Source organism: Ixodes scapularis, unplaced genomic scaffold (assembly GCF_016920785.2).
Source record: "Ixodes scapularis isolate PalLabHiFi unplaced genomic scaffold, ASM1692078v2 PGA_scaffold0__279_contigs__length_252992795, whole genome shotgun sequence".
Taxonomy (NCBI): Eukaryota; Metazoa; Arthropoda; class Arachnida; order Ixodida; family Ixodidae; genus Ixodes; species Ixodes scapularis.
In genome coordinates, this window is record NW_024609835.1 from 122,029,738 (window position 1) to 122,046,704 (window position 16,967).

Here is a 16,967-nt window from a genome sequence, read left to right on the forward strand (position 1 = left end):
CCCCACAACCCAATTTGTTTGTTTTTTCGTTTAAACTTTTTATGACTAGGCTTCACCAATATTGCAACGTGCCCCCTCCTAGTAATTCTAACCTCCTTGAGATTACTGATGGCACACTACATCTTCTCCTTTCTTAAAGGGGCCCTGCAACAACTTTTTGACTGATTTTTAATTTGCACCGCACCTGAGCGCACTGAACGTAGTAACTTAAAGAAACTTTTCTTTTCTCAAAATTTGCTTTATTTTAAAAGTTATAGGCAAATTAGAATTACAAAAACAAGCAAAAAAAAATTACACCATCTTCCCGAGGGGGAACCATGGGGTGATGCGGAGCATCGCGGATCGTTATTAACGGTGTTATTAACGGTGTTAGTAACGTTGTTGAACTTCACGGTCCCGAACCTCAGGTTCTGCTGCTCGACGTTCACGAACCAACCCGGCTTCCCGTTCTCGAAGGTCGGGTTCCGCCGCTCGCTTCGTACGTTTACGTTGAACTTCACGGTCCCGAACCTCAGGTTCTGCTGCTCGACGTTCTCGAACCGCCGCTGCTTCACGTTGTCGTAGTTCAGCATCCGCCGCTCGACGTTGACGAATGGACGCCGCTTCTCGTTGCCGTAGTTCAGGGTCTGCCGCTCGCTTCAAGCGTTTGCGCTCAGCATCGCGTGCCCTTCGCTGCGCAGCTTTGTCTTCAGTGAACGTAGCGTTGCTGTTAGTTTGTGGGGTGGTGCTGACGCTTGCTTGCGCCAACCCACTAACTGACGGGACTTCCTTTCATCACACTTCATCGGAAGAACAGAGTTAAGTGGAGTCAACAGCGGGTGAACTGAACGCGCGCAGCGCGCTACCGCTGCTTGTATTCACACTTGAAGGAAAGGAGACTAGAGGAGGAGAGTTGCGCATGCGCGCGCAGTGGGAGTAGAAGCGAACGCACGCGAAGTGCACGCAGCTGGTAGAGAGAGAGAGAGCGGAGAGAGTAACGCGCAGCTGTTGGAGAGAGGGAAGGAGGAGAGTTGCGCATGCGTAGTGTGAGTGCGGACTACGACGCCGCGGGACATAGACCCGAGCAAGAGATGCTCCGCATCTAAAATAACCTCCTTCATGACGTCGTAGGTCCTGGCTTGAGTGGCCGTGAACTAGAGTAGGAGTGGTGAGCTCATCGAGCGCTCACGGCAGCCGCACTCCGTGTCGACGGCTCGAGAAGGCGCCACTAAAGCACGTGTTGGATAGGCTGTATGAAGCGGGCGGCCAGGGCGGCTCGCATTGCTTTTGCTGTGCGATTAAAGACTAATTCGCAATAACACTTCATCGGCCACAAACGACAGCAAACACGGGGTAAAAATCAGTTCAGAACGGGAGCCATTATCGCGCTGCCATACCGCCAAATGGCCAAATCGCCAGCAAAGCCCGCGCCTTCGGAACGCTCGGAACCGGTCGGGCGCCGCGGTGTACATCCGGGACCTTTCTACGCGCGCCGTTCGTTGGCGCCTCATCCCACTAGCCCTTTTTAGTATGCGCCGTTTTATCAGCCGCTTGGTGGCGGTTTTGTCGACGGGTCTTTTCTTGTTTCCGTACTTTATAAACTGTATTTGTTTCTTTTCTGATCCAAAGTACTGAACAAAAACTACTTTCATACATAATTGAAACGGTTCGCAACACTTATATTTTGTGTCTCGACTAAAAAAAAAGCTTTTAGCGGCTCTAACCAGTAGTAAGCCCAGGACCAAAGACGTCACATATCGCGCGCTTTCGGCAACGCGGGTCGCCCTCGTCGGCGGAGGAGGTTTCCGCGTCGTCCGGTTGAAATATGACGCACCGATATTTAGTTACTCTCTCCGTGCCCGCTGGCTTGCCTGAACCCCGAGAGACGTGGAAACCGCAAAAAAGGTAGACGCTTAAATATGATTGCAGGGCACGGTGAAAGAAATACATTTAGGTGGTGACTCTGGCCGCTCTTCCGGCTCTTCCCACGGGGAGCGAGCGACCAGATCGTGTTCGGAGCTAGACTTAAACAAGGAGTCTACTCTGTTTCACCTTATGATGTACCGCAGGAAAGGCTACAAGCGCGAGCTCCTTGCTCTGGTGCACATCCCGGTGGCACAAGCTCTCGTGACTTAAGAGCTGCTGCCAACGCCATGAGCTCGCGCTTCTAGCCTTCGCTGCGGTACAACATAAGGTGAAACGAAGTGTAGTTGTTCCGCGCCGCCGCGGAGGGCGCTGAGGTGTGAGCACCGGTAAAGCCCCTCGATGTGTTTGCGTTTGTCTTGCAAGTAGCGTCAAATGCGCGAGTGCACGAGGCCCATGTCTCGAGCGGCCCTTGGAAGCAAATGGCGGCGCAGCACTAAAATGAGCGGGCCTTGGAAGCGAATGGCGGCGGAGCACCCGCTCATGGCACGTGTCTCGCGCGCTTCCATAACAATGGTTGGCGGTACTTGGAAAAAAACGCTTTTATCAAGGGGCTTTAAGCACCGGGGGTATGAGGTCTCTCCTCGGTGGCCACAGTGTCGGGGGCGTAGCTTGCTCGCCTTTTTCGCGGTGTGGTGGTGGTGTGCGGTCAGTGGCTGGCCTCATGTTTTGCTTTGGTGCTGTGTCAATAACCGGTGCCACCATCGTGCACGAAGATGAGCCTTAACCCGAAGAAGTTATGCTATAAGGATGGGAAAGACGTGCTTCGTTCCCAACTCCAATTCGGGGTACCGGAACTGCGCAGAGCGAGTGTCCTTGTTTCAAGCTTCATCGAATGACGATCGCCTGGAGCAGTGGCGTCGTGCAAACCCGAGGGCCGATCGCAAGTTACTACCTAGTCTCCTCATCTCGTTGACCAAGTAAAGACCAAGCTTGACAGTCTAATTTCTGTCGAAGTCTGGGAATGCGAAGATGTCTGGACAAAAAAGGCTCAAGAAACCAAGGCTGTGGACTGCATGCTATATTATGTGACTGAGTTTTTGAGCGTGAAAATAAAAAAAGCCACACGCTGCCCTGCATGCCGATACGCTTTCAGCATTGACAAGAACACTTCTACTGAAGCAGCACTGACAACTTTGAAGAGCAGAGGAGGCCTTATACACCCCAACAAGAACCTTTTCCAGCTACAGACGAAAACGGAACAGTTCTTCGTGGAAAATAAAGAAACCAGACTGTCTCCTGGGACGCAATCGACAGTGTACTTGACACATGCACACTAACGTTTTCATGCGCTGAACACAAAGAAGAAACAATTGCCCAGTTGCTCCACTACTACTTCAGCATGCGCATGCGACAACACTGTAGCATATTACGATGAGTATGAACAAACAAGCTCTAGAAATAAAGAAATCAGCAAAGTAGCGCTCGTCTTAGTTTAAGGGCATGGGCGAGAAACACAGGATGTAGGAGATGGCGTTCTTTGGTAGTATGCAGTGAATTCAGCTTTTATGTACATTTTAAAGCAAAAATATTTGTCAGGCATTTTTTTACCTGCAAGACAGGGTGACGCCATATTGTGAGAGTATAGATGAAAAGTGATTTATGTCTTATAACCACTACTATTTTTGACTTTCAGTCACTGTGTCATCACGTCAGTCAGTATGTCATCATACTGTGTCATCGTTTCAGTCACTATGTGATCATAAATAGGATTTTTTTTTCTGCTCACAAGGTTTGTATGCTTTACAGTACAAGTTGACATTGTATGTATAAACCATTTGTAATGCACCTTTATGCGCATGTAAGCAATTATCTGGGCCCCACTATGTAACATTATCAGAATTTTTTTTTTCAATAAGGCAGGAGCAGTGTGGAAAAATTCACCCGACCTCATATAAAGCCACGCAATGTGTGTAAACAAGTTACGGAACTGTTACCAAACAAGTTGATTGACAAAACATGCAAGTACGACCCAGGTGTTTACTCTAAATTACTCTAAATTATTGAAGGCCCAGTAGATTATGCCGAGAAGATTTATATCTACACGAGTATTTTTGTCACGTTAAATCATCATCGGAATGTTCTCGCTAAAAAAAAAAAAGGAGGAACCGCACGGGGGAAAAGGCAATCACTGCCAGTGCGCCAACATAAATTCATCATTTCACAACACAGTACATAGGGACCGAGTAAAGAATGCATAATTTCCTTTACAAGCCGTCTATACAAGCCTTCACAAGCCCCTCTATACGTGGGCGCCATCTATCCCCGTGCGAGTGAAGCGCGCACGGTGCGCCGAACACAATGTGGTCGCCGCGCGAGACAGAGAGTCATCGCTTTAATGTATTTCTTCCACCGTGTTGCAAAACCCCTAACACGCCAAAAAAAAAAATTTTTTTTTTTCATGCTAGGCGTTGAAATGGCATGTCAGGACATTACTAAAAAAATTGTTTCACTATAGAGGTGCGTAGTTTTTTTTTTTTTTTAATTTAAATACGAGGCTTAATTTAAAGTTCCCGCCAGTGCACTGTGACGTAACAGTGTACCGCAAGGTGTCGGGGCGGTCAGAAGGGAGGCATCACCGAAAGTCACGTGAGTTGTATCCCTCCTCGTGCTTACCGCGAGCGCGTGTAATCTTTTTTTAAATATTTTTTTGTTATTCTCCGCACCTCCACGGGCGATCCAAGCAGACAAGGTTTCTTATATTTGCTTTTCATCGAGAAGAAGAGGAGTCTGTGAATTGACGTGATCAACTACAATGTGCTGTGTGCTGTGTGAGGGACTGTTCCGGTATTTCAGCAACTGAAGAAGAGATCACACTGTATGCATCTCCGAGAGACGGCAGGCATCTTCAGCCTGGAGAGTATACGATGATTCGACAACCTCGGTGTCCGAACCTTCAACAATGCAATTGGGCGTGTCGTACGCTAGCAATCCTAATTTCTGCAAGCGTTCTCAATTTTTTTTTTTTTTTCAAAACTTGCTAGTTTTTTTTTTGTGCCCAGTATAACTCTGTATCCTCGGACTGACGGCAGGCACTGGTACACTGGCTTGTACTCGCAGCGCTTTCCTCGTTGACCTCCATCACGTCGATCCACTAACTCTTCGTCCTCAACTTTTACAGCACGCAAACTAACCAACGGTGCAGCGATATAGAGCTATACCCTGTTACACCTTATGGTGTACCGCAGGAAGGGCAACAGGCGCGAGCTCCTTGCTCTGGGGCACATCTCGGCGGCACAAGCGCTGCCAACGCTATGAGCTCGCGCCTCTAGCCTTCGCTGCGGTACAACATAGGTGAAACGAAGTATAGTCGGACTGAAACTTCGTTTTCTACAATCGCTCGTACAAAGAACAGGAACAAAAAAAAAAAAGTCTTAGGCACGGTCGTGGACAGCACGAGCAGTGAAACTCACGTGACTTCCTGCGAACCCACTTTTAGTGACGTAGGTCGATGCGTCCCTTCTGACCGCCCCGACACCTTGCGGTACACTGTTACGTCACAGTGCACTGGCGGCAACTTTGAATTGGGTCTCGTATTTCTATTTTTATATTAAAAAAAAACTACGCAACTCTATAGTGAAACAATTTTTTTTAATGTCCTGACATGCCATTTTAACGCCTAGCAACAAAAAAAAAAATTTTGGGCGTGTCAGAGGCCTTTTAATAGAAAATGAATGTTCGATAATCAAGTAAGGGGTAGAAGGGGGAAAACAGCTTACTTCTTTGAAAGAAGATACATAAGTTCACACACACAAGAAAATCCTACCAATTACTACAGGCAAAAAGAAAAAAACCTATACAGTTACCGGAGGGGATATGAAGACTAAACAAATACTGAGACACCTTGCTCTATGTCGAGAAGAATTCAGTTCGACTGAAGCATGAACGTTTTTCACTGCAACCAAATATACCACTGTTTGACTATACCTTGGAAACAGAAAGAATAACATTATCCCCTTTCATAAATAGCATTAAGCGGATTTTTTTTTTCTGATACTAGACAGAAAATATCGACCTGACAGCCGACTCCTCTGCGAGACGGCAGACGTCAGCTCACCAAAAAAGTTCAACGTCAGACCTCCTTGTCAATGTAGAAAACTGCACTCAGACAACACTATACACTCCGATTGCACATGAGTAACATTAGACAAGAAAAGAACACTATGCATACCCGTAACCCTTGTAGTCACACTTATAAAACTAAAATATGCATGTGGAAGGACCATCAGAAATAGCAAGGATTCTTTGGATGCTTGTAGACTAAGGTTACTTTGGCATGCCTCGATCTCGAAGACTGGTGTGTGTATACCTGCAGTGTACTACCAGGAAGTGCAGTATGGCATGTACTGGAAAGTACTTGCCATTACGTATTGACAGAGGATATAGACTGGAACATTAGTAAAATTGTCAAGGACAATTGTACGTTATATCAGAGAGGAACGGGGCATTGTCTGACCGTCAGGCCGACTGCATACCACTCTTGTAGTTGACATTGAAAAGGACGACGGTACAAGCCATAAGCGAAGCGAAAAAGTAAGAATCTTCAACATGTTCTGCCAAGTCCATGGTCATCCTCGTCACTGAAATTGTCGAGGACGATGAAACGAACGCTGTAGAAATGAACACTTGCCTGTAGAGACAACTCCGCATCAAAAGGTACCTTGCTTTGACCTGAGGCAGAAAATAATGAACGAGAGGAGTGATGATGCAATGACGACATAGTAGCACAAGTATTTTTACTCCATTTCTGTTATGGTACTACCATAACAGAGAAATGGAGTAAAAATATTTGTGTATGGTCATTTATATAACTTGAGAATTTATTTGTAAGCATATGGATTATTGCACGAATTGTGGTACGTTGACGTGTAACGTTCCACGTTCAGGTTCATGGTCGCGAACCTCGAGTTCGGCAGCTCGTAAGAAAATGATAAACGATTATGCGTTAATTACGTTCCGCTGATTCTGTTGGTTGCCCAACTAAAGAGTGCTCAGTCGATGAGAAACTGGCAGCGAAATGGATGGAGGGCAGTCTTAAACATTCTTGTCATTCTGTCATCAACCATGCTGGATGTAAGAAAGAAAAAAACTATGCTATGGCAATTCACTACATGGTAGTTCCACAACATATACGATAATGCACTTTAAGAAATTCGACCGAACCTTCCGCGTACATGACATGGAAACTTGATGCGACTTCAAACACACATGATAAATGCTGAGAAAAAAAAACTGTTTGGTCACATCTATTGGCGACGTGCGCGACCGAAAGCGTCGTTGTGGTCGGCCTTCCAGAATTGGCTCACAGCTGACTGTGACGTCAGTAAAGGTGTTCTCATCGACAGAAAAAAGAGCAATGTAAGAACTTCAATTATGACGGTGTTGGCAGCGTTGCTTTGAGACCGCGAAGATGTCAAGCTTTCAGTACGCTAATTACAAACACAATCGAACTTGTTGTTTGCAAGGTAATGACGTCACGAGAGGGAACCTTAGGAGGGCGCCACCAAAACATCTCGACGCTAATAGTATGGCATAATAGACTTTTTTTTTTAATAGTTCTCTTGGCAAGAGGTTTATATCGTCTATACCTCTTTTCGTCTATTCACTGGCGACCATAGCTGAGTGTGTGGCTACAGGTATACCGTAGTGTGACTACTGAGCGGGGCGCGTGTTGATGCCGTGCTACCACAGTGATTTTGTAACGTGCATTCTACACTATCAAGATTGTCCATCTTGGCAGCCCATTAGCATATGAGTTCGTTCTGAACATGAGTTCTGAACAGACAACTTAAACTTGGACATTTCTTCAATTGAATACTGCCTACAGAGTCACTGGCAAAAAAAGAAAAAAAGGCAAGTTTTCAAGAAGCAGAAAGAGGGAGCTCTCTTCCTTATGACATTTTGCAGCATCACTTATCCTCAGTTACACTGCAGCCTTACAAATGGTTATTTTCCTTTTTACACAATTTTTCTTTCTCCTCCTTCGCTCTTATTGGCCCTCAGCCTTTCTGACATTGGCTTGTGAGACCCCTGCCGAGAGCGAAAATCAACGCGCGCATCCAGTCTCCATCCAGTTTAGCGACGTGTCCTGATAGGCATCAACTGCTGTGACAGTCAAAAGATGGCACCACTAATCTTGCGTGTCTATAAAGAGTTCTTGCGGCCTCGATCTCGATACATAAAAGCTCACAGCTGTCTCTGCAGCAAATGAAACATACATTTGCGCCGCGTCAACTGCAGCTGCTAACTTTTTTTTCTTCTTAATTTTAATTTACGTATAATTTGATTTTTAAGTTTAGCGTGGGGTATGTTGTCCATCCAAACTTGTATGGCATTATTGACCTAGACAGCCATGCACGGAAAAGCGTTCGCGAAAGGATTCGCGAAAACGCAAGCGGCGACGCTGAAAAAAAAGGCGGTTTCAGCCCCGCCATGTCAGCCCACGCCGTTCGCAACGACACGTAAACAAGACCTGTTGCGGCGGCGATGAACCACCGCTGCCGCGGGCGCAAGTCTACGCGGCGGACGTTCTTCCGATTGGCCAAGGAAGACAGCAGACGTCGTGACGTCACGTCCTATCTCGACTATCGGGGCGACATAAGCGAAAGAGAGGAGAGAGAGCGCGCCTTTCGGGAAGAGGGAAAGGGCGGCTTGTGCTCCGAAAGAAAAATTCCGCCATCCAGCTTGAGGAAATCAGTGGCGAAGAACATCCCCTCATGGAGCTGACGGACGCCGGCAACTACAAGCCTCCGTCGGCCAGTTCGCTGGCCGACCTCATTGAGCAGCTTCACCGCGTCTTCCAGTCGGACCACATCAACGTCGAGTACGTCCACGACCTGATGCTTTCGTACAAGAGCAACCCCAAGGAGTGGCAGAAATACGCCAAGTTTGACAGGCACAGGTGAGACCGGTGTTTACCTTTTCTTCTAACATTGCCGCGTTCGGACGCCGATTCTGAAAAGGTATGGGGTAGTGACAACATCGCTGCAGAGTTTTTTCAGTCCTCCGCCTTAGCTAGTCAATAAGGGAAATACGGGTACGACTCGTCACGCCAAGGGTTTTGTTTGTGGGACCGAAAGAACGATTTGGGCACGAGCATCAGCGGCCACGCTGGCTTCGAGCGCGAGGCTCCGCTGAATGCGCTCTTGTTTCTGTTTTCCGCGTTTTCTTTTTTGGCTTATCGGCAGACTTAGTTTAACCGGATAAGCGACGCGAGCGATCGGTGACCGAGTGGGCTAGCGCACGCCAGCTCAGAGCACGTGGAGCGAAAGTTCGCGCTGCAGATCCCAGGCATCTTGGGCTCAATCTCGACCCCTGCCCGTTTTGAATAGGATAAGCATCGTACCGGCGTGCGATCGCGTATCTCTACTGCTGCGTGGTGCACGTTAAAAACACCAGGCTAGCGGATGTACTGCACTGTCCAAATTGTTCATCGACAGCTGAGTCGCCAGACGCACATTGGGGCTGACTAACTTCAGACTGTATAAACATACCCCCAACACAATTCCAATTTGTAACAGACGCGAAGCAGACGCTTATCTTTTCCCATCGCTCCCAGAGTAGCTTTGCGTTATCTCCTCTGACTTTGCCAAAGAAGCTGTTGATGCAGAGCTGCTTCCATGCGGCAGACGCACTCACAGATTTCTGAATACTTACTAAGCTACGCCACTGGCTCAATTCTTTAAGGATTGATTCCAAATTACCAACGTATGTGCCTATTATTTCTCCTATATTTTTCACAAATCGTATTAATATTTTTTTTTCTTATCATAATCTATCGTGATTTCTAGGATAGATATAATTAAATGCGCGATTTGACGAGGGCGCTTTTAATTATTCAGCGTAAAATAATTATTTATTTATTTTACAAGAGCGGATTTAGTATCAAAGTGGACTCTGAAATGAAGTTGTCCCGAAACTTCGAAACTCGCTGTATTTAGAATATGAAAGTTTCAAGCGTGGCGTCCCGACTGGCAAGAGCGCTCAGCATGCACGTGAAGATAGCTTTACCAGGTTTGCGATATACCTTTTTGAGTTTATCCATTCTGTCGGAGCCAATCCTGATGCTATAATGGCAAAATTACGCAACTTTTGCAACAACAAATTAAAAGGACGCCACAGGAAGCCGAAGAGAGAATTTGATTCTAACAAGTTTGTCCTTGCGCGTTGCCTGCGATTCACGGAGTCGAAGGTGCTTGCCATTCGGTAATATTTTTCTGAAATCATCGTCATCAGAGCGAAAATAATAGAGCTTTTGAATATGTCACTAGGTGCGGTTCTAACTTTTAAAAAATGGTCTATACTCGTGTACCAAACACACATGCCGGCGGCAAAACAAGGTCACCGACAATATGAAAGCGGCTGGGAGGGCAATTACGGTTCTCCCACCTCCAGCGCGAGCTTCCCATCTTCAACACGCTTCAGCGTTTCGTGCACGTCGAGCGCGTGCTCGCAACCAAAGCACAGCTGAAGGCACGAAGCGCGTGCCGAAGGACAGACGCTTAAATGACACGTCCATGCCGGCCATGCATAGTTCTCTAAGCGACAGTACTTGCCAATCGTGCATCTCTACTTCGTTTCAGTTTAGGTCCAGATGCATGCCGACAATACGAGCTGGAGGGGCAAAGCAGACGGCGTCAAAAGGGCGCTGTCATGATGTTCGTTATGTTTCTTTACCTATCATCGCTGAACCAATCATAAATAGAAAAGGCTCAGTGACACTCTTTTAACGCTCCTTGATTGGTCCCATTTCCCCGTGGCGTCGGCTGCGTCTGGACTTCGCTGAAAGGAACTTACAATAGCTGGATTGTACAGCGAATTAATAGAGGGACCGCGACCAAACGTGTAGCAGTGTGTGGAGAGCACGTCGAACCTTCTCGAATGATCGCAGGGGACGACACGCTGTACAATGTAAGTTGCAGCTTGCACGTTGCACTAGATAAGATACTTGGAAACTGCAGTTGTTGCGGATGAGGAGGTAAGAAAATAGTGCCTCGTCCTCAAACCCGCTGTCCTCGTGTTATTAAAACATGATGATATTGCGCGGATAAGTACACTCCAACAGGTCGTTAGCGTCGAGGCAAGCGACGAACGCTTATCTTTAACTGGACGAGGAACAAGTGCTCGAAATACGTTCCGCGAAGATTACGAGCTGTTTAGAACTAAATGTATCAAAACTTACGGTCGTTTCATTCTTTAACAGGTGAGAGGGGGCGGGGGGGAGGGGGGCTGGCTTGGCAGACCAGTTGTTTACTCGCAAGGCGGACAGTTGTTTTCGCTTCATTCGTTTGACTAAGTTTACGAGTTTCATTTTATTTTATTTTATTTTCCCATGACGGTATCATAGAAAGAGGAACCTTTTCTTCATTTTTTTATCCATTGGCACATTTAAAATTGGAGTTTATCAGGTAAACCCGAATTTACGGAAATTTTACCGGCCGGCCTTTTTCGGAGTTTTTCAGATTTATCCGAAAACACGGAACCCTACTTATAGCTTTCTGTGTGCTACGCAATTTATGGTGTCATAGGATCCTTGAAATGCTCGGCTTTAGCACGCCCCAGACAGCTCATTACAATAAAATGTGGTGAATACAATCCAAAGTGTTACTCAAGTAAGCTCCTCGTACAGAGTGATAGTGTCCTTATGACACCATTGAAACGGAAACGAATAAAGTAAGAACTGTACAGCGAAGAACACCGTAACTTTCGTACGTCTGCCGTTGCTGAATATATACGAGATTTTGACCGCCATTAGCACACACAAAACTTGACTAGTATTTGAGCCACTAGATGGCACTGTACTTCTGAAAGGGCTAGGATGCCTACATTAAAGCCCCTCTAGCCTGGGAAAAGTGGCACCACTCATTTTTGTAGACATGCTCGAGGCACGTGCCGCGCGCCAATTCTGGGAAATTCATGGCGTATGAATTTTAGGTCAGTGCTGCGCTGTGCCGCCATGATCTTCCCAAGGGCTGCACGTTGCACGTGCCTCGTGCATCGACGCATCTTGCGCTACTTTTGAAACATGAAGGTGCTTTAGCCTATACACTCCGTGCGACGCGACTGGTGCGCCGCCGCGCGGCCGGTACCGAAGGTAGGCAGTGAGCACCCCAGAGAAAACGAAACCGAAACCACGCCGCGTACGTTGGTAAGCGTTGAAGTCGGAGTGGTGCTGTTGCGCTGGGTTCACAACATGAAGTGCTGCCTGTGCTGCGTCATTAAGTGCTTCAATAGTTATGCGTCGTATCTCGTGGAGACAAAGTTTCACAGTTTTTCACCTCGCCGGTGTTTTGTGGGACAGCGACAACGATGGAGCCGTGCCGTACGACGCGAGAAATTTGGTCTCCCGATCATGTCTGCCACTGTGTCGGCACGGCTGACATATTCTACATGCCGCTTTGCGCTCTGCGTTTGCTTTCGTACCAGTAACGCCTACATGTGTCAACGCCGATGGGACGAACTGAAATGCCATCCCACACTCGCGGGTATGCAGTGCCAATTTCGTTGGAGGAATGCCCTCCAAAAAAGTTTCGTCCCCATAGTACGTGTCGATGATATTTCCGGACAAATATGGCACGCAATCTGTGCTTCATGAAGAAAGATTTGAACGGTAAAAAAAGTGACAAATATAAATCTAAAGAAAACAACCATGGAACTCGGAATCACTGGAGAATCGGCGCGTTTGAGTATGGAAGTTTATGTGGTGTGCTTTCTTTCTTGATCAGCCTCCTTTTGGATGTGGAAACACTGACACCCCGAGTTCTGTAGACAACAATTTTTTTTCTCGGCTTTAGAGCCACCTATCGCAAAGTGGTTCGAACTGGAAGTACCGTCCACTGGTCCCTTCCTACCTGTAAATTGTGCACCTCCCACGATGAGTGGTATTTTCTGACAGCCTTGGACGGTCAAAGCCAGTTCCTACTTAGTTACGCCGCCCAAACTAAATTTCCACTTGGTTTCGCTATGCCAACTATTTTTGTTATAATAAGTGTTGTGCCAAGTGACGGTCATGTCCAAGTACCTGTGCGCCGAAAATCAGCACCTCGCACAACAGGTTATTACACAACAGCTGACAGCAAAAGCCCTTGGCGGCCAAACCGTGTGTTGGCCGACAACTTCGTTTTCTCGGCTCTGGAACCACCTTTCGTAAAGTTGTTTCAGTTGGAAGTACAGTCCACTAGTCCCTTACTACCTCTAAAGTCTCCACCTCCCCCGACCAGTGGTATTCTCTTGACAGCCTTTTCATGGTCAAAACCGGTTCCCATTGAGTTACGCCGCCCAAACCAAATTTTCACCTGGTTTCCCTATGCCACATTTTTTTTTTCTGTATAAGTGCTGTGTCATGTTACTGTCAAGTCCAAGCACCCGTGTGCCCAAATCTGCACTTTGCACAGCCCGCTATAACACAACATTCTGGGTCCAATATTGGATATACCGTACAGCTTTATTTCTTCATTCGTTGGAAACAACTTTCACACCTGCTGTCTTAATGAAACTTGGCACACTTCGTGCAGAAACTTAGTGGACATCTCACTCGCCTCCAATATCATCGTTCCAGCAGTCCTACGTTTATAGCGACGAGCGAAATAAATTTCCCACTCGAAGCAATTATGGTGGCGGCCGTCTTGCTTTTCGGAAAATTGCTCCAACTCCTTTTTTGGCCGCAACTAGAGAAATTCCCCCGAATAACGACTAAAACTCAATATATAAGAAGAGGAGAAAAGCTAAATGCCCTTCTTAGGTCTGCCCCAGCATTCATGCAACGTCACCCCAGCATTCATGCAACGTATCGGCTCAAAAAGCAAAAGTTTCGTCCGTGCGCGCTTCCGCCGCCACGGCTTCGCATGCGAAAAGGCGCCGCAGGCTGCTGAACGCGCCTCACGGTCGAACGCCAGCTCCTCCGCTAGCGGCGCTGCGCGCGTTTTTCAAAGCGCCCCCTATAGTTCCCGCACGGAGTGTATATGTCTGTCTGTCTCAGGGGGAAGATATCCAATGTTGCTTCGAATGTGCCGGTGCGTGACTTGGGCGGGGAAATGGTGTCTATGCATTAGCCAAAGCAACGCGCTCGAGCTGAGTGATACCGGATTGCGCGCACTTCAAAATGCATAAAAAAACGATTGGGCGGAAAAATGGCTGAGATGTCACCACTCAAGCAAAATCGCCCGTGAGTATGAAGGCACTCTAGAAAGAGCCTATTGTTGACTAGAGAAAAACTACGGATGTTACGAACTTTCGTCGAGCCTTATAGGTTTGACTGATTCTGGGAACTCGGAACTTTTGGCATAGTTTCACTTCTTAAACAGCGTTGCCCGACTTCTACGCGAGACTTTGAGCTATTGGGATGAAATAAGTTTATACTGCGCTTTTGTTTTTAACTATCATTCAATAATTACGAGTAATTACGCGATATCTTAATTTGCGCGCACGAGCTTGATCGTCGAACTTCAGTCCAACTTCTGACGATATCTTTGCGCAGATATTCGAAAGCATCACACTTGAACCTCAGCGCCCAGGAGTGTGCGTACTTCGGCTAGCTGGTAATGCATTGTGGAGGATAAAAACACTAGAAACGACGGAGAAGTATAAGAATGACGAACGCCACAGAGGGCGTGCGCGGAAATTGAAATACTGCGTAATTACTGTTAGTTTTATGATACCTAAAACATACTGTGGCATAAATTATCTCTTCCCAATGTCTGAAATGTGCACCCCATAGTGCTTTTCATTCTTCTACTTGTCCGTCGTTTTTAGCGCTTTTGTCCTCCATAGATAACCAGAGTTGGTTCGCGACCTCCCTAAGGAACCCGGGTGCAGGTCATCTGGTGTCAAACTTGTACGGGACTCATTACAAATCATCAGATTGCTTGCAGTCAAAGCCTTGTTGGAGTATTTTCTTAGTAATTTTATTGCATTTATTAGGAAGTAATTACGACAGTAATCTGAGATTACTTTAGGAAGCACTCTGTGCAACTTTCCTACCAAGGAATTTTTGAGCCAAGTCTGCGAGAGGAGGACGGTTAACCAGAATTGGTGAATTAGGAAGATAGTTTATAATTCCGTCATTATAATCGAATGCATGGACAATACAAACAGACCCACTGTTTTCAAACCGGCAAACAAATCTGTCGTTTTGACTATCTAAAGTAACCGGAAAAGGAACGGTTACTTCTAACGTGAAACGTTCTTTGTCTAGGTGTTTGGCATTACGTGAAGCCTAAATAAAGGTGAAGCCTAGATAAAACCCTGGCCGCGAGGCTCGAAACTCGTGGGTCAGATCGGGAGAAGTCGAACAATTTTTCGCCGCATCGTCAAAATTGCACGAGAACTCCAGCAAAAGAAGCGCCTCAGAGCAGATGAGTTGGGCCGGCTTGCTAGAACCTGCATCTTACGGCGAATTCCAAAGGGCGTTTTGGAGCGCGCCGGGATCCGTTGACCAGATCCGGAATGGAGCACACTAGGGTGCCTACATGTTTCCGCTGAGCGGCGGAAACATGTAGGCACCCTAGAGCACACGATCCGAACGGGGTCGCGCCGCCTACGGATCCCCAGTGGAATATGACCGCTGCTCTGGGATCGGCGGATGCCTTCCCGTCATTCACCTGCCCGGGAATCCCCTTTCCGCAGCCGCCGCGGTCGTTTCGAAGACGTTTTCGCAATCGCGGCGCTAACAGGTGTTCGACGCACGAGCGGCAAGAATGGCTCAAAAGCTTCTAGCAAAGATTGCCGGAATGCCGGAAGCTGCTCGAGCAACTTGACGACGAACTGTCGTCAAGCAGCAGCAGCAGTAAGGCGGGCGGTACAGGCGGCACCTCCCGAGCGGCCAATACAAACTCTTCTGAGGCGAGATCAGGCGAGATGCCCCGCGAGAAAGGAAGTCACGTGTGTGCGCCGAGCGCTGGCCCGGCTGGTTTCCGGTTGAATCCGCCGAAATTGGCGGAGCGACTTTTCTCGGATCCAGATCAAGATCTGGAGCGGGAGCTAATCCAAAACGACCCGTGGACCACGTCCGTCTCGATCCCGATCCCCCAGTGAAATAGGATCGCTCCAGAAAAGTCGATCCCGGCGCGCTCCAAAACGACCAGTGGAATTCCCCATTAGTCGAGACTCGAAGCCGAGCCTGGGGCGTGCGAGCGCTTGAGGCTCGATTTAACGGTCCGTTTACACTTGCGAATTCGCGGGCGGATCCGCGACGGCTTTTGGAGCCGGGTGGCGGAAAATCTGGATCGGTCCAGGTCTATCCAGAATTTCCGCCAACGACTTGTCGATTTCGCCCCCGGGCTGTGAAATCCCCTCGCCGCCAGCGCGGATCTGCCCGCGAATCCGTGTGTGCAAACGTAGGCCATAATGGCGCGATTCCACTTGCGGATTCGCTGACAAATTTGCGCCGGCGGAAAGTAGATTTTGGAGCCGGGTGGCGAAATCGGCTTGTTTCTGGCGAAAAATCTGGTTACGGCTACCGGACTGATCCAGATTTCCCGCTAGCGGCATGTCGATTTCGCCACCAAGCTCCAAAATAAACTTTGCACCTTCGCGGATCCGCCCACGAATCCGCAAGTGAAAACACGACATAAGCCTGTTCCCCTGTATACATTGCAGCGCGAATTCAACAGAAACAGCGCTAGTGCAACGCTGCCTTGTACGTAACTTTGCACTGATGCAGCGCTGTTGTACTCTGTATCACTAATATAGCGCACAATTAGCGCTGCATCAGCGAGGCCAGCGCAATTTCCAAAGCCGAGTAGCGTTGAGGTAGCACTTTGGTGCACGTGTCAACAGGCCTTTAATGTGTCATTCCCCTCGTGCGACAACTTTGGCGGGGCTTTCTTTCTAACCGCTCTGTTTCTAGCCTAGCCGGTCCTGGACGCTTCCTGTTTGTTTTGCGGATATCTGGAAGCTGCGATGTTACATTCACGGAGGTCGGCGCGTGGTCGCCGGCCTCCGAGGTATTTAAGCCACATTTCTTTTTTTCGACGCCGCGGCTCTCCTGAATTGCAATAAATAATATTATTACCATGTTAACTCAGAAATGGTTACTTTGTTACTGTCATTATGGCACAATTTTTTTT

General features: G+C 47.7%; 1 protein-coding gene across 1 annotated transcript in view; it reads left to right on the forward strand.

The window, feature by feature from the left end:
- The first annotated feature begins 8,078 nt into the window (after window positions 1–8,078).
- Window positions 8,079–16,967, forward strand: part of LOC8033118 (cysteine dioxygenase type 1) — a 100,724-nt gene continuing 91,835 nt past the window's right edge. The window contains exon 1 of the mRNA XM_029967966.4: window positions 8,079–8,803. Within this exon, the coding sequence (XP_029823826.2) occupies window positions 8,619–8,803 (185 nt within the window). The 5' untranslated portion in view covers window positions 8,079–8,618. The remainder of the gene's footprint in view (window positions 8,804–16,967) is intronic.